The sequence below is a fragment of the Centruroides sculpturatus genome, unplaced genomic scaffold (genome assembly GCF_000671375.1).
Source record: "Centruroides sculpturatus isolate CEXI.00-Female unplaced genomic scaffold, Cexi_2.0 scaffold820, whole genome shotgun sequence".
Taxonomy (NCBI): Eukaryota; Metazoa; Arthropoda; class Arachnida; order Scorpiones; family Buthidae; genus Centruroides; species Centruroides sculpturatus.
In genome coordinates this window covers 370,286-395,991 of record NW_019384919.1, presented here as the reverse complement: position 1 = coordinate 395,991, position 25,706 = coordinate 370,286, and the positions used below count along the sequence as shown (strand labels likewise).

The 25,706-nt window shown below is 27.7% G+C and overlaps 1 protein-coding gene across 1 annotated transcript; it reads right to left on the bottom strand.

Moving 5' to 3' along the window:
• Window positions 1–2,202: 2,202 nt before the first annotated feature.
• On the bottom strand, window positions 2,203–25,088 carry LOC111631840 (transmembrane protein 192-like). The gene is made up of 5 exons (XM_023376164.1): window positions 24,927–25,088; window positions 18,543–18,689; window positions 15,026–15,242; window positions 7,336–7,491; window positions 2,203–2,364 (listed from the first exon to the last, which is right to left on the bottom strand). Exons 1-5 carry the CDS (start codon window positions 24,966–24,968, stop codon window positions 2,255–2,257), a joined length of 672 nt encoding a protein of 223 aa, XP_023231932.1. The 5' UTR covers window positions 24,969–25,088; the 3' UTR covers window positions 2,203–2,254.
• Between the last annotated feature and the right edge of the window lie 618 nt (window positions 25,089–25,706).

The following is a 25,706-nucleotide window of genomic DNA, read 5'->3' as shown; positions in this document are numbered from 1 at the left end:
ATTATTTGATTATTTTTCATCAATACAATGATGTTTTCAGTACAATTTAATGACATTTTATAAACTATATTCATAGAATTAAACTTTTCAATATTTTGAAAATGAAAGCATAAGCATTATTAAAAGATTATTTTCAAGAATTACAATTAAAAAAAATTTTTTTCAAATGCTTTCAAACTTTAATGTTCATCAGGAACATTTATATTTAATTTTTGCTTTTAATTTAAATAGCAATTTCCATGACAATAAAATTCTTTTCACAAGTATCCCTGATGATCAGCATTATTAAAATAAAAACACTGTTGTTTTATTAACAACAGTATTTATTTTAATAATATAATAATAGAAATAATCTTCTAATAATACTTTTGTTTTTCTCTCTTTTTTAAACATGTATGATCCCTCCCATAAAAACATTTTTTCCCCTTCCTTTTATCATTAGTATTTGGAACATTGTAATGCTGCAAGTATAAGTAGTACAGTGTAAGTAGAACAATTCTAATTTTGAATGTTTCAGAGTTCAAACGCTAAATTTGAGAGAAATTTGACCCAAAGTTTGAATGATGCTTCTATGTTTGAACTGTGTGCAGTGAAAAAATGCATTTGCTGCATAAATGCAATCTGTTTTGTGCCCAAATGTATCTCACTCTCATTGTGAAAGCATCTCTTGCATTACACTTGTGTTTTCAGTGTTTATTTCTTTTGCTTTATTATTGAGATGTTTGGTATACAGTAGATATAATCCCTATTAACCATAACATCTAAGAATAGTGTGGAAGCAATGAAACCTAAGGGAAAGATTATAGTATCAAAAATTGAAGTAAAAAAACTTATTGTGAAACATGAAATGGTGCATGTATGTTTAATCTGGAAGCCATGTTTAATATGCCAAAATCAATGGTGTACATCATTCTTAAGAAGAAGGAAGCAATAAAAGCAGCAAATGTAGCTTAAGGTGTGAAAATGATGAACCTGCATGTTATTGAGGAGAAGGGTAAACTCATCCTAGCATGGATAAATGAGAAGCAATTATCAGATGATACTATCCATCTCTGAGAGAATTTATTTGTGAGAAAACCATGCAAGCTGCATAGTAACCATAAGAAATGGGACATCACCATTCTTCACTAAGGTACAGTAAATGTAATTTTTGTTTTATTATATAGTATTTACATATTTTATCTCATGTTTCATGTCTAGATTTATTATTTAGGGTATTTAAATGTGTTATTTTTATATTAAATTATGTGTATTTGCTGTTTAAGTTTATCAAAATGGATATTGTTTAGAGACTGGAAATGGATTAACTCACTTTTCATTATTTCTAATGGGGAAAATTAACTCGGACATCAAATGGCTTCCTGGAAGAATTAAATTTGAAGTACAAGACACCACTGTATTCAAATATGAATGGCATTAGAGTTCCTAGGAAGGCAGTAAATATGTTACTGTTGTTTTCATATTTTATTGTAGCCATTCTTATTGTTTGGGTATATTTCTTGCCTTACTGACATTATTTATTTATTTAAACTGATTATGAGTAAAGTCAAATATTTAATACAAAAAACATTTTTAATGTCTTACCCTAATTACCATTCATTTAATTAGAAACAGAAAGCAAAAAATAGGCAATTTCCACAAATATACAAACAAATTATGTAATTATTTTTGTGAAGAAATTAATTTTAAAAACAGCTTTAAATATTGCATTAAAATAAAATGATTGAGAATAATTTCTTAAAAATACTTTTCCATATTAAATTTTATTTGAAAAAAATACTGTTTTTCATTCATTTTTCTTCATTTTGTTTTTTGATACTTATTCTCAGCAATATTACAGTTACTATGGTTTAAATATTTTTGCATTTGACACAAATAAAAATTATTATGAGGGAAAGAATCATTTATTATAAATAGAAATCTATCAAGAATTGAAAAATATTAACAATTCAGTTTAACAAATATCTTCAGAAATAGAAAATTTCAATTTCAGAAATAAAAAGATTTTTATCTCTGAAGATAACCACATTCAACTGAAAACACTAGAACTAAACATCTGTGAACATTTGTGTAGTATTTTATAGTTCCTAACAATTTTATTCATTATATCATTCTACACTAGTGTGTTATTTTGGAATTAAACTGGTTTCATTTAAACATTTTCATAATATTGGATATATTTATATAGTAATATAAAAATAAATAACATAACTATTTTTATTTTTAACTGCTTATAAAAGATTACTACTATAACTTACCTGTATCCAATATCGCCAATAGGACCATGTGATAAATATACAGTAGCTATTTCATCACAATGAACATCAGAAGTTACTTTGTTCATGTTGAATCTAACTGTTAACACTAAATAACAGGAAAAAGTATTAAAAAGAATCTCTATTCTAATGTTATAGAATTATTTTAAAATTATGTTTTATCTAAATTTACAATACAAGATAGCTTCAAGTTTCCAGAATTATGCTGAATTAGTCAATTATAGACAATGAAAAAAGGAACATGTAATGAATGTCTTAGCTAAACATGTCAGGAATAGAGAAATGTATTCAAACAAATCCATACTCATTGCAAAGATAATAACAGTTACCATTCACTGAAGATGTCAAAAACAGAGTATGACAAAAATGTCTGTGGAAGAACAATGTGCAAATATCAAATTTTGTGTGTTATTGGGGAAAAAAATCCTCTGAGACCTTGAAGATGCTTCAAGACACCTATGTAGAATCTGCCATAAACTTGAGAATGTATTGCTGATGATTTGCAAAGTGGTCATCTATCAACATTAATGTCTGATGAGAAAGTGTTGGTTGTAATCAAGATAGTGAGGTCAGACAAACAGTAAGTCAATTGAGCAGATCACCAAGACAGCAGAAATTTCAGCTGGAAGTTGTCACTCCATCCTACTGATCAATTGAGCATGCACTGTGTTTTCCAACACATGGTCCACGAATGCTCATGGCAAATCTTGTGCGATTTCTAACTCTCCCCCCAGTTGAAAGATACCATCAGGGGACACCACTTTAAGAATGTGACTTTAGGAATGTGGATGAGGTTATATAGAGTGCAACATCTGCATTGCAGGCATTGTTGTGAGACGGCCTCCAAGAATGTTTTCAGCAGCTATTGCCAGCGTTGGCAAAAGTGTGTGGTTGCTGAAGGACAATACTTTGAAGGGCATGTTGCCTTATTTGTCAACTGTACACACACTTTTGAATAATAAATCAATTCCAGAAATTTTTTGAAGCTACCTTGTATATAATATCTATAGAATAATTCTGATCATAAATCTTATAATTCAAAATTAAGTTAAATTCAAATTTGCTTTAATTTAATTTAACAAATCTTAATTTGTTTCTTTAATAGAAGGACTTGATATATAAACTTTATTAATACATTTTTTTACTATTTTATTTTATATTTGATATTTTCTTAGCTGTATGATAGACAAAATATTTTTGCTTTTAAAACAAAAATATAATAATCAATATTTATTAAACAGAATCAAATACAATAATACAGGGAAGATTTATGCAAGTTTAAAGGATTAACAAAAACAGACACTGTACTTGCTTTATGAAAAAAGAAACTAATGAGAAACAAAAAGTTTTATTAAGAATAATTTCAGCTTATTGTTGTTTGCCCTATTAAACTTGCAATATGTTAAAAATAATATAAATGATTTCTTTCACAAGTGACAACAGACCATACAAAAAGTTGCAAGACAATCATGGTAGAAAGGATTGATCATACATGATCAATCCTTATATCCATATATAATCTATTTGTCCATACATAATCTAATTGTATTTAATAGAATATCATGATGATTACTGAGTCAGTTTAATGGAATATAGATAAATTATATCTAATCATTAATATGCTTGATATTGTTTGTTTGACAAAATAATTATAAAACAAAAGTACAGTAAAATGACAATTACTTTTGCATAATTATTCACAAAAAGAAAATTTTATATAAGAAATAGGAGGTGTGTCCAAAAACTTTCCAAATTTTTAAAATAAAGTGCCAGTGTAAAGACACAAGGGTATCTGGTAAATGTCATATTGTACAACTGGTCTCTGAGTCAGTTGAAGTCAGCTGCTTCCAACTATTTTGTTTAATCTGTCTGATGTGAATTCTAGAGTAAAGAGATGCTTACTTTACATTTACTGAGATTAAGATTAAGAAATTTAAAAAGTAAAATAAAATAGTTTTTAATAAAACAAAGACAGACAGAAAAAGGAACATGTTTAATAGATTATAAAAGCATAATATAATAATCAATGTTTTAGCAAACTATTAATTAATTTTAATACTTATCTAACTGTTTTTAGACTTCCATCAATCTTTAGAACTACAAAACAACCACTCATACATTTAAATGCAGTGCCAATTTTACTTTAGAACTTCTCAATTTTTCGATTCTCATCAATGTTCTTTCTTCATGAAAAAATTTATAGAAATGTGGCATAGCAGATAATCTTTAACATTTAATCAAATTACATATTGCCTGCAACACATTCTAAAATACCATATATAAATTCTATAAATTTAAATTGGCTGCTATGTGCTTTTATATAAAAGTCATTTAAAAAAATAGAGCATTGATGAGTGCTAAAAAAAACTGAGAATCTTTGAAGATGAATGAAATCTGAAATGCTTATATAAACAATAAAGTTAAAAATTTAATAAGGAAATGATATGGTAATTTTGCTAATATGAAGGTTTAAATATTAATAATAAAAAATTAAGGAAAATAAATTAGCTATGAAAAAATTTTTACAATCAATTGACTTATCTTAAAGCAATTAGAGAAAATTTAAATTTTTTTCCATACAAAAGTTTTCAAAAAATTTAAAATTTATGGCATATAATTCTTATTTTTGGTGTGTTGAACACAGTTGGAACTCCCAAATTAGACTAATTTAAACACAGACATAACAGTTAATTTAAGCTAGTTATAAATGAATAGACAAAATAACTTCTCAATTTTAAAATATTATAGAATTGTAGAATGTAATTATAGAATTAATTATAATATAGAATAGAATTATAGAATTTTATGTGGTGATTCTTACAAATTATTTTTTAAATGAGATCTTTTTAAAATATCATTATTATTTTTTATCAGAAGTAGCTCTACTTCTTAACAATTACAGTAAATAAAACTTCTATCTGCACACTGAATTAAATATGATGTTCAGATAGAAGTTTTATCTACGACCAGAAGAATTAATCCGGAATAGAACGATAACAATATCTGAATTAACAGAATTTTTAAAAATTATCTTAAAATTTTTTTAATGTAAAAATTTCTTTTTAAAATGAGACATTTAAAAGTGCTCCGATCAGGTTGACAACCAACTTTAGAATCAACATGAAGGCATTCCTGATCATCACATTACTTATTATCATTGCATCAACTGTTAATTTAGATATTATCTCAAGTAAGTCAATAATTTATATTTACATACATTTATTTATAAAAATCACAGATATTAAATTTTATTAAGTAAAATATGAAATTCATCAGAATTAGCTATATAGTTATAGCATGACTAATAGTACATGAAGTTTCTCTCCACATAAACTAGTTAATCCTGAATAAAACAATAATAAAGTAAATGTTTCTGAGTAAATTTTAATTTTTTTATTATTATTAAAAAAAACATTATTATAGCACAATGTGGGGAAAATGAAGAGTTTTATTTATGTGGTACTGCTTGTCCAGTACCACATAAATAAAACTAACTACATGAACCCATCAGAATTCTGTACTACTCAATGTGTTGTAGGATGCACTTGTAAACTTGGATTTGTCAGATCTACTACTAATAAGTGTATTCTTCCTTCAAAATGCTAAAAATTGCTTTCGTAATTCATTACTTGTAATGATTTTAATAAAATTTTAGTCTTTTGATATAAAAAAAATCATTATTCAATATGTAATCTGAACTAGTATCTTGATAAATAAATTGTTAATTCTGAGAATTTTTCTTGTCTCTTACTAATTCAATACAATGTAGACATTTTGTGAGCATTTTGTTTGAAGTTATTTTCCCTGATAAAGGCTTTTGAACAAAGTCAAAAATGTTCATTATTAAAAGAATTTATGACAGGATTTATATTTATGGTTGTTTATGTTTTCCTATCTAGAGTTTCTTGCATAAAAGGATTAATTTGTATTAAAACAATCTCACTCCATTATAATTTGGCTGAACTCTCACTTACATTTAATTTGAATAAATTTGTTGTTTGTCTTCCATATTTGATGCTGGCTTTAATTTTTAATTTATTTCCATTCTATCTGAGATTTATCAGATATTTATCTCATGTCTCTTAATATTAAATAAGACATTTCAATTATCTTTTAAGAATTACATAGACAAGGAATAATATTGTTTACACATCATTTCTCATCTATGTGCAGACTAAAGAAGATAACAAAGAAAAAATCTTCTGATATTTGTTGGCAATTTCAATGAAAATAAAAAAGAATTTTAAATATTTAAAAAAAAATTCAGATTTAAAGTGCATTTTCCTGAATTATTAAACAATAAATTCTCACTTGTCATAACATTATGATATTAAACAGTAGGTATTTTATAAATTGTTATATAATGTAAATTAAAATGCTGATAGATAGAGAGCAAAATATATCCAATAAAGAATTCATATCACAAAGGGGTTTTAGTAAAAGCTGCTGTAAATACTGCCTTTCAATGTTAAGTTATTTTAACAATAAAGAAAAATACAACTGAAAGAAAACCTGAGTAATTTTGATACATAAAACAACTTTACCTTTGTCAAATGATCAAAAAGAACTTTATCTTCATCAGGCAATTGAACATAAGAATTAAAAATTATTTATTAAAAGGAAAGTTTATTTTCTATATTTATATTTTATTTTTCTTTCATATAGAAATAATTAAACATCAAAAACATTATTTACAGTAATTTTTATCAATATTATATATTGTGTTAAGTAGCTCCCTAACTTATTAAAGGAGTTTTATTTCCACTAATCAAATTACACATCACTTAATTAAAATCAAAAAACTAGGGATTATGTTCATATACAAAGTAGTGTATGTAAATGCCTCTAGATAAATCATAAAACAAATTAATAAATATTTCAAATATTTTAAAAGTCAAATATAAAATAAAGCAATGATACATAATATTTTGTGAATATAAACTATATGTAGATTTTATATAAATATTCTTGGTTTACATATATGAAATATACACTATTCTAAAACTCATAATATTTGAAATGAATATTTACAAATAAAAAATTATTTTTTTTTACTTACCACAGAAAGTAATCAATACTGGGAGCAATATTAATGTTTCAAGACTCACAACAAATAAAATCTGATAACAGCATTTAAAATCACTAAATATACTTGTATTATGGGTTTGGCATAAATAATATGAAAATGTGAGAAAACACAACAATACTGTATTACCTGAAATATAAAAAAAATTGTATAAATTATTAAAATTAAGAGTTTGGCTAATTTTTTTTATACACAACACAAATTCATTTGAAAATACTTTGTATATGATATAGACAATTTATATTCTATATATATAAATACTTATATATATTTAAATACTTTATATATATATATATATATAACACTTAACATATCATCCTTGGTACTTGCATACCTTAAGTTTTCCCACTCAATCGAACATTATTACAATGAATACAACTTTAAACATTAAACGTATCTTACTACAATTGAGACTAAATCAATTCTCTTTGATTGTAAATAATATAGATTTTACTAAATCATGTTATTGGTGTAATTCCAACAACTTTTCTACATTTCATTTAATTAGAGATTGTACTGCATTAAAAAAAATATCATCAAAAATTTCAAACTCTAAGAATATTTTCTTCAAATAATGAATTTGATTATAGAATTAAATTGGGCAATTTAACGAAAATAAATATGTATAAAATTGTTAATTTCTTTAACCAAATTATTAATGATTTGAATGCTCAATATAGGAAATAACTAGATGTTCAATTAATTAATTTTTTTTTCTTATATAAATAATTAAATTGATTATAATTACTTATGATTGTATTGCTTATTCCTTAATCATTACCCCCTGTAACAAAGATTCCTTAATATGAATAAAGAATTTATTAAATTAAAATTAAAATTATATATATATAACAGAAATTTCATTAAACAAGTTTAATTAATTGGGGATCCAATCACTGTTACTATATTCTTATATATTTAACATCTTAAAAAATTTATAGATACAGAAAAACATTGATTATCCAGATCTCAATCATCCAGAAGCATTCTGAAAATATAATATAGTATAGTATGTCTCTTCTACTCTTCTCCCCATCAGGAGATAATGTAACTCTTCTGTAAGGAAAAAAAAGAATGTGTTTTTACAAAAGAAGTTTGTGTTCAAAAATGAACACACAAAATGCAATTACTCTCTCTTATTTGTATACAAGAATTACAAATAGGAAACAGTGACTACACCTTGTGTCCATTTTTGAATTATGTTGCAGTCTAAAATCGATTCAAAAGCCTTAAAAACAGGTGGTTTTGATAATACACACCAAAATGTAAATTTTAAAATATTTGGAAAAAGGCAAAAATGGTACAAATCTAGCAAAACTTTACAAAGTAGAAACATCAACAATTTCTGACATTAAAAAAAATGAAACCAAGCTACAATGTGCTTGGTTTTATTCTCAGTTTTCTGCTGAATTTATGATGTCAAATAAATGAAAATGCATTATTGGAAAATATGAATTCCATTAGGCATGGTTTTTGATTAACTGTCCACTCACTATTGTGAGATCCGACCTCAGAGTAAGGCCAAAATTGTTCATTTCCCCCCCCTAAATTTTTGACGTATTTGACATAAATTTGTCGCCTCCTCGTTAAAATAACATTGTTGGAAAAAAAAATCAAATATCGATAGAAACTTATAACTTTCATCATTAATATAAACATTCAACCCTTGAATAATGACATTCCTCTGCTGCAAGACAAAAAATTTATAGTTAAAGTCCAAATTCGTCATTTTGTTTTGGTTCCGGGAACAACTTTAACCTTCATACCTGCAGGACCAACTCTACCTCACACAATAGGGGATCACCTGACTAATTTCCCCTGCCCGAAGCTATAAAAGCAACTTCTTTCCCCCTCCTTGGGGGAATCTCACATCTATGGTCTGAAAGGATTAAGTCTCTGGGAATTTTTACTTTGTACGTCAAACTCTGTGCCTACATTAAAATCTACTAGAGATATGGAACAAATAATTGTAAACTCTCTCTCCATGAGTTAGGAACTAGTGAATTTTGTAATCTTTATTTTTTGTTAATCTAATAAATCGTTGTTTCCATTGTTAAATGGTGTCCTTTTACTCACATATCGCCTACACCTTGTCGACGACCCCTCTCAACTCCTCCACTCGACCTGACAGAAAGAATCCCGACCCTTTGGGACCACATTCGAAATTTAGCCATCTTGACAAGTGAGCAGGTTTAATGACCTGTAGCTGAAAAGGGAGAGTCGACAGTTCCCGACCTCCCCGGCGGTTCACACTATCCTAATTGATGGAGTTTCTGCTGTATATGTAGTGTCCATGTAAACAACTCAGGGAAAAGAGATCTTTTCAGCTTTGATTAGATTAGGTTGTAGTTGTGCAGTGAAAACAAATATATCAGATATTACATCACACCCATTCTGTTGTTATCTGCAACCAGTATAACGTGCAAAATATAAGAACACTGATTGGGGGAGAATTTTATTCCCTACCATCAGGATAGTCTAAGGTCTATGCGTATGTGGGTGGCGGTTTTATGAGGCAGCAAAAGACAAGTGTTTTACAGAGGCAAACCATTTATTCTTGATCGAAAATGCTTACATAAATTTTTTTGTTGGAAAGGTCCTCAGATTCCGAACTTTAAGATGTCTTCGGATCTGATCTGGTCCTATGTTGTAGAATTTCAGTTGTGATCAGGTCCTGCATCGTAGGAGTTTTCAGCAGCGATATGGTCCTGTGTCAAAGGGATTTTCGGCAGCGACCTGGTCCAGCATTGTAGGGGTTTTCGGCAGCGACCTGATTCAGTGTCATAGGGGTTTTTGGCGGCAATCTGGTCCAGTGTTGTAGGGGCCCCTGGACAGTGTTGAGTAAAATGTTCAAAGTCTTGAGAGACAGTACACGAAAGATTAACGGAGGTCCAAAAAAACAGAGATACACAAACACAACAGAAGTCTAGTGGAAGTCTTACAGGAAGCCTCGTTGTCCTTGGAATTGGTGTTTTTATAAGTTTTTCGAGATCGGCTTTTTGCTAATTGGACAGACCTTACATCATCGTTTTCTAATTGGTTTTCCACCTGTCTCCAGGTGCAAATGGAGCTTCATATAGTTTGTGGGAAAGGTCGGCTGAAGATGGTTTATCTGACACCATCTGTTAGACTCTGATTGCATTTAATTGTTGATTATGACACCTACACTCATTTTGATATTTTTTTCTAGTTTCATTTTATTTTCTAAACGGCATCTTAACTTTTTAAATTTTCTTCTTTTATTTTCTAAAATTTTGTTTTTCGGTATGTTTTTCGGTAAAAAAATTTGTTAAGTTAAATTGTCAAAAAAACAAATTATGTGTTGAACCGGTATCACCGATTCAACACATAATTTGTTTTTTTGACAATTTAACTTAACAAATTTTTTTATATCTTTCTTTTGAGGGGCTATTTCTGGGGCCTCACAAAAAGATGCTGCATAGCAATATGAGTGGTAAACAGAACATTAAGTTTACAGCATGCCAAACAACTCCTTCAGTGTATTTTATGAACACATGAGACTGTTTTTCCAGAACAGAGTGTATAACCGTCATAATGTCCCCATTTGGCAGAGCATGCTCCACAATGCATGTGACATACATGACACCAAGTACCTTTTATGTTAAATATTTGATGTGGGATTTGGGATGAGCAGCTATTCAACCATTGACAGCGCTCCAAATATCTGAACATCCTAAACCTGATGGTAGATGAATGAATTGAAGACTTGACATTAATACAACTACAAGTTTAGAGCCTGCATAATAGCATGCCACCTCATTCCCTGATAGATGTACAGTTCATCAGTAGCTCACAGATCAGTTTAGCAAGTGCTGGATAGGACAGCACAGCACCATTTGAAGTCTGCTGTGTTCCTCAGATTTCACCCCTCTGGTTTTTTTCATGTGTGATCACTTAAAAGCAGTATACAATGCATACCCAGCAGTGCCACAGGATATTGGCAAACTAGAGAAACATATAAGAAAGGCCCATAAAATGGTGACCACCAAAATGTTTTATGTGCCATACATAACACCACACTTGAAAATCTACATCTTTATACTGCTGCTGAACATATTCTGTATCAATTTATCAATGTTGTCTTTATCCCTTACAGTCACACATTATTTGTATGTTAAGCTAAATCATCTCAAATTGATTTCCTTTCATTATTTTTGAGCCAGAATAAGCATTCACCCCACGCATATACTCATGCTATGCTAGAAAGATCTCCTTTGCTCCTGAATAGATGTTTAAGTGAATTCCTCCAATGTATTTTAAATTAATATTTATCAATCAATAAAATAATATAATTAATAAATATTAAAAATATAATATATATAGAAAAGGCTGAAACAGATAAAACTTTGTTTATTAAAACAATCAATTTGAATGGACAGAAAACAAGCTGAGAAATAAATTTATTTAGATAAATAAAGAAATTTGATTCAATAATAATTATTTTAGAAATTAAAACAAATCTGGTAAAAATTTGATTTTAAAAACAGAATTTTCTGTTTTTTCTCCCTTTTTTTTAAATGGTGTAAGTGTAAATTAATTAAAAGTTTCTTTAATATATCTGTTAAATAGGAATGCCATTATCATCATCAACTGGATTAAGAATTCACTACAATGACGATAAAAAGTGCTAAAGTGTTGTTAAATTAATTCAAAGATTCCAAATTCAATAAAGAGAAAAAGTTTCCCATACTACTAAACTCCAATGTCAGATGAATCTCAAATTAAAGAACTTAGACAGAAGGAAACATAGTTTAAACTTTTAATTCTTTAAAAGTTTAGGTGGTCAAGCTTCAGTCTCTTCTATTCTTTCTGAGCTGCCTTACTTGAGATACATTTGACAAGAAAGCTAAGCAGTTCTGAAAATATATATCTTTTAACTACCCTTTACTAACCTTTAATATGCAGTCTATTTCATTAATGTAATCTAACGTTTTCAATCAAATTAATTGACCTTCGTCAGGATTGAATGAACAATTTTTGATTTATGATGAACGATACCGTTTATAGAACATTTTAACATTAAAACGCTTTCTCAGCACTTATTGCGCAAGTCCAAAAATAAATAAATAGAATCTATGGATTGATAATGTACAAATATATGCATATACTAACACAAAAATAAAAATACATATTAATAATAAAGAAATAGATGATATAACTGGCTTCTACTAATGTCTGTCTGTGCTTTTTTCTTTATGCTGATACGTTCATAATGCACCCGCTCGCCATGCTGCGGATACTTTATATGATTCTTTGAAGTTTATAGCCTGTCCTGCCAGATTGCTCTTATGAATATGCCAGGCTTCTGCATATTTAATATGTCACCTGTCTTGTACCTTATGTATTATTTCTGCTCTTTCCCATTTCACTGATACCTCTGTTGGGTCTGCTATAACGTATGTCGCTAAAGCCATGATGGGTTGCTCCTTCTGTACATTCGTTTTGTGCTCTTTTATTCTTTCTTTTAATGACTGCCTTGTAGCTCCAACGTAGTACAGTTCTTTTTGCTACCTCTCGTCTTGTACAGGTATTCTGTAAACTCCAGAAATAAGGTTCTGGTCTATAGGATCTTTGTCCGTACATAGCATCTGATATACTGTTGGGTTCATTTTAAATATTATCTTTCTGTTAGTAGCTGCTCCTATTTCTTTGTAAATGTTAAAGGTTAGTAAATGGTAGTTATTTTTTAGTAAGTGCAGTTTAAGAAGAGTGTATTTATCTTTTTTGTTGAAGTTACACTCTTTATTATAGAAGTTAAATTTTTTATTAATCATATTTTATATATTATAACAACAAAATAATATACTTTAACTTTCATTAGATTAAAAGAATTACATGCATGTATCATCAAATTATTAGCAAAATCATAAATAAAGCATAAATTTTGAATCTTTAAAATTTTTGCATGAATGATTTAATAATTCAGTTAATAATAAAATTTCAAAACACTTGTTAACATATTATTACAATACGATAAATAAATATAATTTGTAGCTTTAGAATGTTAAATTGTTTAAGTATTTAAATTTGTTAATTAATTCTATCATAAACTATCTATGTATTTACTTCTTAAAATATAATATAAAAGTTTAATGTTAATGTACCGTAGATAGCTAAGTTATATGAATTCAACGAGAGTAAAAGATATAGCAACTGGATACAGATTATTGATAACTGATAAATTTTAATTGTTTGTGAAGTTACATATTTAATTATTTCATTAATAAATTTATATTTAAAGATTGGAAACATATTTTCATTAACTTTGATGAATATAAAGGTGAATAATTTATTTTGAATAAATGAATAAGAACTTATACAAATTTCTTGTTTCTGTGTTTAATTCATTTCTATTGAGACTATCATTGAGACTATTGAAAATATCATTTTGCTAAATATAAGAGTTCATAAATTTTTTCCTGCATTTAACTTAGTTTAAAATATCAATGAACTACATTCATTACACTTCTGTAATGAATGTAAACAATTAATTGTAAAAAGTACAGAATGTATAAAATAAAATATTTACACAAATTGAAAGCAAACTAACTTCAGAAATATATTTTGTTATCAAAATATATTTTAAACTAAGACTTCTTTTAAATTTTCACTAAAAGCATTTTAGAATATGATAAAACAATCATCAATTGCTTTTCCAAATTCCCAAATATTGAATATAAATTTATCAATTAAAAGAAAGCATAAAAGCTTGGAAAACACTATATGTACTTACATGAGAACAATAATGATGCAAGCATATAATATNTTAAAAATAAATCTCTTGAATTTCTCAAATAAATTTGAATCTAATTGAAGAAATTTAAACACTTTTTTATAAAGTATACTATTAATTTGCTTATTGATTTAATTTTCTGTAATCTTTCTACAAACTGTAATGTCTGAATATTTAGTAGTTAATTTTCTTATGCAACATCTTTTTATAATATACTCTCTTACTGTTTATCAGAAAGTTGAATTAATTTACCTGAAATTCCCATTTAGATTCAATAATACAAAATGAAGAATCTATATATATATAATATATTCAAATTCAATTTTGTTTTATACAATATTTATTATTTTATCAAAATTTATGAATAAATCTGCATTCTAAATACTGTTTTCTAGTTAATTAATCATATTAGAATGGTTAACAATCTTAACTAAAAAATTTGTGTTTCTTATTTGATTGTAAACTTAATTTTCAATCTCTACAGGGTGTTCAAAAAGTTACTGTGCAGTGGAATGTTTAAATAAAAGTAAAGTTTTATGTATAATATTGCATTTTTTCCTACAGCAAATACTGGAGATGTCCCCAGAGACCCCAAAATCTGGGGAGACACCTAGAGACCTAGCAAGCCAGATTCCATGAGAGACTTTGCAATAAGCAAAGAAGTCTTTCCAAAACTCTAGTCCAAAATCCAGAACATCTGTGAGCAACCGTAATGCCATCTACTGCAAAGTGGAAACATGGAACATACAATTTACAGATCTCACATGCAATGCTGTATGTATAACTTTAGTGTCATTACAAATTCTTCACTGCATAGTAACTTTTCAGATACCCTTTATAATCTTTATTAAATCGACAATTTTTAAAATTCAGCCTTTAAAATACTAAGAAATATTATATATTAATTACCTATTGATAATATCATAAATGGCATCTTTCTTATTGTTGTAGTTTTTCTGTAGAATTCTAAATATCCAAATAATAATAGTTTTCTATGTTTCTGTCTATAGTAAGAGTGTATGGGTAAAAATACTAACCATACACTTATATGAAAAATATTTAAGATAATGCATGTTTCTTTAAATGATAATATTGCTAATGCAATAGATGTGCTTGCAAGACTTATCTGAAATGAAAAAAAACTTTAGATAAAATAACATTCAAAAATTATCTAATAAAACTAATTTTAAAAAATTATTTTTTACAATTTTTTTATAGTTTAAACTAAAAAAAATGTAATAAGTTAAATTAGTTAAAACAGACAAAGAAATGGCTCTGCCATTTTAGAAATTCTGATTTGTTCAATGCACAAACATTTTTGGATTGCTCACTTTTTCACCAAGAGCTTTAATTCAAAAGAAAATTGATTAATTTTTATTACATTACATATTATATTTATCCTGCTGTTCTAATGTAACATTCATTTCAAATGCACTTGAAAATGAAGAAACCCAAAACATTTCTGCATTAAACAAACTTTTAAAACATTTATTTGTGTATTTGCAGAAGAAAATACAGCTATTTTATGGAAACCAACAGTTTTAGTAAGAAGAAACATTTTTTCATCTTTATTTGGTCCAATTTCATCTCACAATATCATTCAAAACCATATTGAACAATACCTGGACCAACTTCATCTTATGATAAAGATCTTAAAATGATTTTCCTTTACTTAAACTATTCATTTCCTTAAGTAACTATATTTCCTTCTAGCAACTTATAAAATAATGCCAAGTTTTATAGAAAAATTCCTGTGACTTGTGTGTGTGTGTGTTTTAACTGATTTAAACATGGAGTTGCCTATCCTAAAACAAATTATTTTAAGAAAATATTAAAGTAATAAAAAAACTACCAAGTAATCAATGTGGTATGTCGACAATTTAATAACATTTATTTCATGTAGTAGTCATGAACAAATGTTCCATCACTGTTTATATGCAGAATTCATTTAAAAGCTCTGTTGATTTGTCAGGAATCCCACATCTATGAAGATACTTTCTAGGAACCTGTATGCTCTTTCTCTTGATGCTCTTGCCCAAATTGTCATCTAAAACTTGATCTCCAACAACTGATCATTACTCAAATCGCTCTAACCTCAATATGTTAACTTCCTTTTTATCTCCATTAAAAAAGGATACCTTTTTCTCCCAACCCTCATCTACTCAACTTTGAACAAGAGCAACCTCTTTTCTCCAGATGTTCTAATCCTTTTTCTCCAAATGGGCCTTGTTATCAATGACTATAATTCATCACCTATCCATTTTCTAAAGGATTAGAGAAATAGTGCCCTAGGCCAAACTGATCTACACACATTTGATAAATCAGTTATAAACAAATAGAAATAGCACTTTCTGTACATTAAGTTGTTAGTAGACAATATTTTGTGGCCTGTCTACTTACAAGCAACTTACAAGCAATTTGGCCCATCAATTGAAAAGTTTGCGCACCATTGAGTTGGAGCATTACTGGGGTTATAAATTTTTATTAATAAGCCAAATGATTGCCAAATTCAATTGGGCTACTTTACTGCTACTATTAATAATTAAACTCAGAACTTAATTATTAATAGTAGCAGTAAAATATACCAACTGAACTTAGCAATTGTTTGAATTATTATTAAATCATCAAGCTTTGAGATGTTTATATATGTATTTTTATTAAGAAAGCAGTCATGCCTTCCTTTGTCTCCTAAGACTAATGAAGCAGTTTATGTTCCTGCTTAGCTATAATAATTATAATGAATAAAAATTTTTAAATATATATATATATTAGTAGTATTATATAGAGTAATGTTTCTAAGCCATTTTTCAAAAGCTTCCAATTTACTACAGTCCTTCCAACAATAATAGAACATATAGTGATTGCCTAGAAACTCTATTATTTTGTGTAACTTTGATGAAATTTTCTAGTGCATTTGATAGAAAAATATCAACAATTATTGCATAAGTTTGGAGAAAAATTATTAATAAACAAAAGAGTTAGATATTATTATCAAAAATAGGATGTCCAACATTAATGGAACATGTACTGATTTGAATCCATGAAATTTGCAAAAAATATGATCAACAAGTGGAAAGAAAGGTTTAGTAAATTGCATAATACCTTACTATTAAAAATGGGGCAAGGGAAGGACCTAACCATAGAGGAGAAGATCAAAATTAATGTATTTCACCAGAAAGGCAGTAAAGTAACTTGAATTGCTAAAAATTTGAAAAAGCTTCATGCAACAATCTCAAAATATCTCAATAATAAGAAGCAATGAACAGGAAAACAAAACAGTAGGTGAAAGAGTTCAGCAACACCTACAGAACAATATACAATTGTTTGATGTACACTGCAAGGAAACACATTTGTTCAAAAAAATCAAGGATGAATTGAAGCAGAGCTGCAGTAAATCAATAATACATAATGTTTGAGATCAACAAACAATGTTTCTTTCATCAAAATAGAGACAGGCAACCAGATCAAGGAGAAACACAAACAACTTTGATTACAGTTTGCCAGAAACAACTTTGAAAGAGGAGAAGGATGGCAAAAGATAATTTTCTCGGATGAGAAAAAATGGAATCTCGACAGACCCGATAGTTTTAATAATTATTGGGCAGACAAAAGACTAAATCAAAAGCAGTACTCCAAGAGTAGCTGGTGGCGGTACACTCATAACTTGGGCAAGAACTGGATGGAATGGAAAGACAGATCTATTATTTATTGAAGGTCAAAACAACTCTCAAACTTATCAGGAGCTTGTCTGAAGGCAGCTTCAAACTTATGGACAAAAAATTGCTGGACACATCTTTGAATTCGTGCAGGATAATGCAAGTTTCCATGTATCAAAATCAACCTTATCTTTTTTTTTCAGAGCAAGAACGTTCAACTTTTGGACTGGCCACTCCTCAGCGCAGATTTAAACCAATTGAAAATCTTTAGGGTGACCTGGTTTTCCAAATGTATAGCAGTGGAAAGCAATACAAGACCATCACTGAACTAAAGGCTGTTCTCATCAGGGACGGGACATTATTCCACAAGAACAATTGCAATCTTTGATGAATTCAATGACTAATCATATTTTTCAGCTTGTTTCCAAAAATGGCAGCAAAATCAGCTACTAATTTTAACTTGAAAATATCATAAGAACGTCCAACATTAATAGAACATTAATGATGGACATTCTATTTTTGGTAATAGTATCTAGCTCTCTTGTTTATTAATCATTTTTCTCCAAACTTGTGCAATAATTGTTGATATCTTACTATGAAATGTATTACAAAATTTCATTAAGGTTACATGAAAATAATAGAAAGTTTCTAAGTAATCACTGTATGTTCTATTAATTTTGGAAGACTGTATAAAGTATAAAAATATTTTATATAATAACTAAACTAAAACTAAAATTATTATTATATTTTATATTTCTCATATAACTTACTATACAAATTATCTGAAAAATGATAAATCCAGTAGTAGGTAATGTGTAAACGTGAGGTTCCTCTTCTGCTGATAAAACTGTTGACACTAATGACGAATCTTCAACAGTGTCATTATCAAGACTTTGTTCTGAATTAAAACAATACCACTGAAAAATAAATATTATTCAAAATTACAACTTTTATCTCATATAATATAAATATATTTAAGATATAATGATTGCTGTTTAACTATTAATGAGTAAATATGGTCAAATGTTATGACAATTTAAAACAGAATAAACTTAAAAGTATAGTATAGAAATTGTGAATAATCATTTATGAGACAGGATGCCATTAAAACAAATTGATAATAATTTTTTAAAAATTCCTCTTTCTTAAATGTCTTCAGTAAACACTATTCAAATATATTTGTTTGCTAGAAACAATACTGAAATTCTTCCTTCCATATATTGTAGACAGTTAACCTAATCAGATATTCCTTTATGAATAAAGCATTATACAGTGAAACATCACTTAACAAACAAAACAAATTGTAAAAAAAAAATGACTCAATCACATACACTGAACCAATTTACGGTGTGGTACGATCGACTAACCAGTACAAAAACAAACGTTTTCGAATCCCTTCTGGGCTCTTCTTGTTTTTGTACTGGTTAGTTGATCGTACCACACCGTAAATTGGTTCAGTGTATGTGATTGTTATATAGGTGTGGTGAGTAGTAATTTTTTGTTTAAAAATGACTCACTTAATGACCGACAAGGAGAGGGGAAGTCCCAAATTCTGCGCATGCTCCATCAGTCTGTGTTTAGCACTTGTTCCGCTAGCATCTTAGTGTCACTTGTGATCACACATTTTTCCAAACTTGTTTTCACACATATTACATATAAACATCAACAACCATAGCTCATTATATATTAAACACACCAAACGATATGCCAAATTCATGGGCTACATAAAAGGCTATAATTAAATATTAAAAATTAATTAATTTGACAAGCGGTAGGCAGTTATGCTGCAATCTCATATTAAATTCCAATTCCAAATTAAATTCCAGAAATGTTTAAATTAAAAAATTAATTATTTATAATTATTAAATTGAATATGAGATGGCAGCATAACTTGTCAAATTAATTAATTTCTAATATTCAATTATAACCTTTACATAGCACAAGAATTTGGCATATCGTTTGGAGTCAAACAAATTATCTTTGATTTATTTTGTTTTCTTCAAATCAAATTTGCATTTCAGGTTGGTTCATTCTGTGCTAGGAGAAAACCTGAAGATGATTCATGCTCCTTAACAATGTATATTGTATAATTTTCTTTGAATAAACTTTATACATAAAATATTTGAGTACAGGTATACCTCGCCTTACGTTGGTAATTGGTTCCAGGAAAACGACTTAAGTCGAAAAACGACGTAAGTCGAATTTACTTGTCTCCGAATCTACTTGTCACTAGGCTAAACCATAAATTACTATTTCCAGTTCTGTATTTTATTTATTAATGCATTTTTAATAATATATGGTTAATAAGAATCTATTTTAAGCTTACAAACAAATAAATTTTAGTTTTTAATAGAGTACAGAAAAAAGTAATCTAAATTTACGAATGCATGTACTGTACTGTAAATACAGTACATACTTGTAAATGTATATATTTTAATATGATTTTATGTGCTTTAAGCGCTTTTCTAGTGATATTACGACTTCAATATTTGTGGCGGACGGACGTAAAGTCGAATAAAATGACTTAAACTTGATTTTTATTTTTTTGTATACATTTTTGACAAATGACGTATAATAGGGAACGACGTAACTCGAAACGACGTAAGTCGAGGTATACCTGTATTTTTTTTTTTTTTTTTATGTGTAATGCATTATCATATTTTACATTAATTTATATGGGAAAAATTGTTTTGCTTAATGAGTTTTTTGCATTACGAGTAAGATTGAGGAACGAATTATGCTCACTAAGCAAGGTTCCACTGTATACTGAAATTTATCATTCTAACAAATTTATTTTCTACAAAAACATCTCATGAACACCACATATCTTACATAATCCATTTTTTAAGTTTTAAACTAGAGAAGTGGGTTTATAGTACACAATTAATAGTACATAGTATAAACATACTTTAATGACTCTGCATATTAATAAATCCTATTAAGCATTCCAGGATAATATAACAAAAATTCATGGGTTAACTCTTTCCAGTTTTAATATATTTTCAATAAATCATAAGTTATTTATACAAAGTTAGATAATATTAGAACAGAAAACCATACAGCATTATTGGGCATATTATTATTAAAAAACAATTTAGATGCTAAAACAATACTAAATCTGATAACCTGCTCTCACTTGTACTGATGCCTACTGATTACAAGTAATGTTCATGCTGGAATTGCTGTATTAAGAATGTATCCAATTTTTATTCCAAAAACAAGTGCTAAATTAAAACTTTATTTAATGCATTATTACTGCCGTAGAGAAAAGAAAATACTGCATTTTACGAGTACAGTAAAAATCATCTATAACTAAACAGAGATTTATCACAGTAGAGGATGTTGTTCAATTGGTAAAAGTTTTATTATAAGCTAATATAAATTGTAGAAAAACTACACTACAAATGAGACTGGAAAGTAATGCTAATAGAAACCTCATTCAACATAGAGCTTTTTTTGTTTCCAGTATTGTTTAATAATAATCAAATGTTCAAAGACAAACGTTTTCAACCTATATGAGATCTTCCTCAGATCTACATTAAATGGAATGTGTTTTGGAATGTTAATGTATTTTGAATAAAAAATAAAACTTTCAAATACATAAAATACAAAAATCATGCAATACCAACTTAACTACATGGAAAGTTGGTTGGATTCACTCAAAGTTAGAACTGCAGAACAAAGATATGATATAAATAAAAAGAAAAACCACAGCTCTGGCCATGTATGCATATGATAATGTACACACCCTATTCAATGAGGCGACTATTATCAAAACATCTAGGCAGCCTGAGTATATAAAAATCCTGGAAGCCATAGAAATTTTTAAATCAGAAAACAAAGGCCATTGTATCAACTTTAAAGAAGATCAATGCCTGTCATATGCTTGGAAAACACTATATGTACTTACATGAGAACAATAATGATGCAAGCATATAATATGATTCTGTCATTGTGAAAATATACCAGATACATTGGTTTTATAATATTTTTAATGTTTACTTTTATGTTATTTCTTGTACTTTTCCTGTAGTTAAGTTGGTATTGTGCAATTTTTGTATTTTATGTATTCAAAAGTTTTATTTTTTATTTGAAATACCATATATTTTGGCATATAAGATGACTTTTTAACCCAGGAAAATCTTCTTAAAAGTCAGGGGTCATCTTATAGGGCAAGTATATCCTAAACTATATTTTAACTGTAAAAGTTGGGGGGTCGTCTTATACACCGGAATATACGGTATATTAACATCCATTCAACGTAGACCTGAGGAAGATCTTGTATAGATTAAAAACTTTGTCTTTGAACATTTGATTATCATTAATTAATTAAACAATACTGGAAACAAAAAAAAGGCTCTAAGTTGAATGAGGTTTTTATTAATATACATTGCTTAGGAAAGTATATTTCTTATTTTAAGTCAAAATTTATTGTTATATATTGATAATCATTGTATTAAGATTTAACCGTATATGATTTAAATTGTCAAATATTTCAAAACATAGACACTAAAACAAAGTAAAAACGATTTTATAGACAGATTCCAAATATGCTAATTCAATGTTAACTAACTTCCAAATACTCGAAACCTCATTTTAATGTCTCAAACTATTAAAATTAATATTATCATTTGAAGAAATAAAGGTATACAGATTTGACATTCCATAAACATTTATGAGGTTAATGAGCAAATAAAAATGTAATAATTCTATTATATTTTTATTATTTGATCAGTGGTAGATTGGTATGTAAACAGTGATATCACAGATATGTTTGCTAAAATTTTATATTAAAAACATATCAATAATTTAAACTACAAAATTTTTATGTTACAATTTATGCATTTTTCTGTTTTGGAATAAGACTTTTTTGTTGTACAATGGATAGTTTTTATTTTAAAAAATGTTAATTGTAATTTCATAAAAATTATGTAGTTTTAAGTCATTCATGTAGGATGTGAAATCAATTCTATTAAAAAAACTTGTCTGAGTTGTACTAAATATTGTAATTAACATGAACAACTAATTGTAAAATTCAACCAAATATAGTGCCAGAATCAATTCTATAAAAATACTTTGATAGTATGTCTTTGTTCCAAATGATACAATTAATGTGTGCAAATAACTGTATAATTCAATTAGGTATATTGCAAGAGAGAATTCCCTGAAGAATGGACCAGTTTGAATTAAGAAACAAAGGAAATTGGAATGTAACAAAGAGAGAAGATTAAAGAAGCTTTTCTGAATAAATAGTTGTAGTTCAATTCCTTTAAACATTAATTCTTAGACTACAGCCATATTACTATTCTATATTCAGAATAATTTTAATAAAAGTGAAATGATATATAAGATTTTAGAAAATAAATAAATTGTTTTTAACTAACAAATTATCATAATAAAAGTATAGATATTGTAAAAGTGTTGATTATTTTAATTTGAAGTTCAGTGAACACACAAAAAAATTTGGTTTGATTTGATGGGATATGATAATGCAACACATGGGCAATCTGCCAGGAAGAGGATGCTTCCAGGAGGACTTTTAATAGGAAAATGACCTCTATTTAGGTGTCAAGAATGTGAAGAAACCTTGAAAAATTCCACATGGTCAGCATATTGTGAAATACAACCTCACAACCAACTACCAGTATTCAGTAATTTTATCCAGTCAGCCTCTGATGGACACATTAAAATGGACATCATAATGTGCATTCATTGTTTAATTTAATAAATTAAGCAATAAATTTATACACATATTAGATGTTGAATAAAATAATATAGTTTTCAGTTTATTTGCTATCTACGTTCTAATTGAATCTTGGTCATCCTCATAATATTGATTCATCTCTGTTATGATGCCAAGTTTTAAATATTTTCAAGGCAAACTATAATGCTGGTTGAATCTAGAAAAAGATTGCATGTGCATTTCTAAGAAATGAAGAGTAAAATGTTTCAAAATAAATAACTTTTGTTTTCTGATTCATCCCCATCATGGTGCCAAGTCTTTCATGACATTAAAACACAATGAGAAAGTTTTATGATCTGTATTTTAAACTAAGAAGTTTCTTTATATAGAAAAAAAATTCATTTCATATAGAAAAAAAAATTCATACAAAAAAATTTCTCTTAATATTTTCTGTTTGTATTCAGCATCAAATATGATTTAACAAATTCTTTTACCTTAAAAATTATAATCACCAAAAAGATGTCCACAAACATTAAATTTCCTTTAAATTTCTAATATTCATTTATCTATCAATTAAAAGAAAGCATAAAATTTTAATTTATTGCATATATTAATAAAACTTTATGTACTTCAAAGTTATTTTAAACACTAAGATCCTCTACTTTGTATATACAAGTATTTTTATACTATCCTTGAATTGTTTGAATGATTCAAAAACTTGTGATATTGACTTTAAATTGACTGTATATAAATTATTATTTCACATGAATCAACAAAACATTTCCATTATTTTCATGAGTTGTTTACGAACTTCATTTAATGATTAACTTGCTTATTTTTATGATTTTCACAATCCAACATTTAGCATCATCTAAACGAGCATTCATGCTAATGACAATCATCAAAATGCCATTTCTTCTGCCATTTATGCCAACTTCAAATCAATACAAAAAAAAAAAAAATTCCCAAAAATAAACTTTTCAATAAAAAGACTTTAAAATAATTTATTTTATATACTGTTTAATAAATTTAATGTTTTAAAGACCATAATAAATACAAATCTTCAAAAATTTGATTCAAATTTCAAATGGTTGGAATTAAAACCTAGTGTATAAAAATCATGTATCTATCTTTTTAACATAATGACAAGTTACTTTCACTTTCTGTTGGCTTTTTCCAATTAACAGTGTAAATTTTATGTTAATAAATTAGTATAAAAATTATTTTATACTGTAATTGGTTTAATTTTAAGGCAGACATAAGATTCAATTTCATTACTTCTTTATATTCTTATTTGATTTATAAAAAAATGCTGAAACTGTTATATTCCTATCATTTAAATTACTTGACTTACTAAGAATAGACATATACAAAATATTTACACACTAATAATAAACAAAGCAATAAACATCTTCAAATGATTCAGAATACAGAAATAATTTAGAAAACTTTATAAATTGATGATACTTACGCCTCCTGATCCTCTATTCTGATCTCCTGCTAAACTAACCATTTTAAATTTACAACATATAAAGCTTAACTACTAACATTAACAACAACAACACATTGAGAAATTGATTAATATTCAAATCACTCCTTCCACATTGAAAATAGGAAATGTCATGTGCCTCGATTACCCCTCTAACGGCAAAAATTGAAATTACATTTATTTTATTTTAAAAAATTACATTTATTTACTTAAGTGTTTTAATTTAAAAACTAAAATGAATTATTATAAATAGTCTTCAATATAATATTTATATTTAAAATTAAAGCATTTTTTTTCATTATTTACTATAACGTTACTGCTGAATGTCATTAAACATGGAGCGGACCCTCGCGTTTCTTTATGCAGCGCTCGAGAAGCGCTTTACAGCGAACACACTGAAACTGGTTTCTAATTGGCCAACACTGCTCGTGACGTAATTTCGCTACACTCTCGCTGCATAAAGAAACGCGGGGGACTCTTTGCTCTGGAGGATCCGGATTCGGTGTGGTCGGATCCTAAGGAATTTTTATAAATTGTATTTTTATAAATAAACAAATCAAGTAGTTCAATGATACAGTCCGTTTCATATGATTCGCCATGTTTCGTATCTGTCTGTAATCAGTCCTAAGTGTTCTTATGTCTTATCTAGTGTCACGCGGTACTCTTTCTAAGCCGTTGATCAAATACTTCTCACAGTTGCTGCATCATATCTGGTGCGATGGATTATCATTGGGCTTGTGGTATCCAATCCATTGCTGAAGA

Excerpts from the sequence above, each read along its gene's own strand:
- LOC111631840 (XM_023376164.1), bottom strand. The coding sequence starts at position 24,968 with ATGGTTAGTTTAGCAGGAGATCAGAATAGAGGATCAGGAGGC. Across the intron at positions 15,243-18,542 it reads TTTTTCAGATAATTTGTATA|ATAAGTCTTGCAAGCACATC; the intron begins GTAAGTTATATG and ends TTTTCATTTCAG. Across the intron at positions 7,492-15,025 it reads ATTTATGATATTATCAATAG|GTAATACAGTATTGTTGTGT; the intron begins GTAATTAATATA and ends TTTATATTTCAG.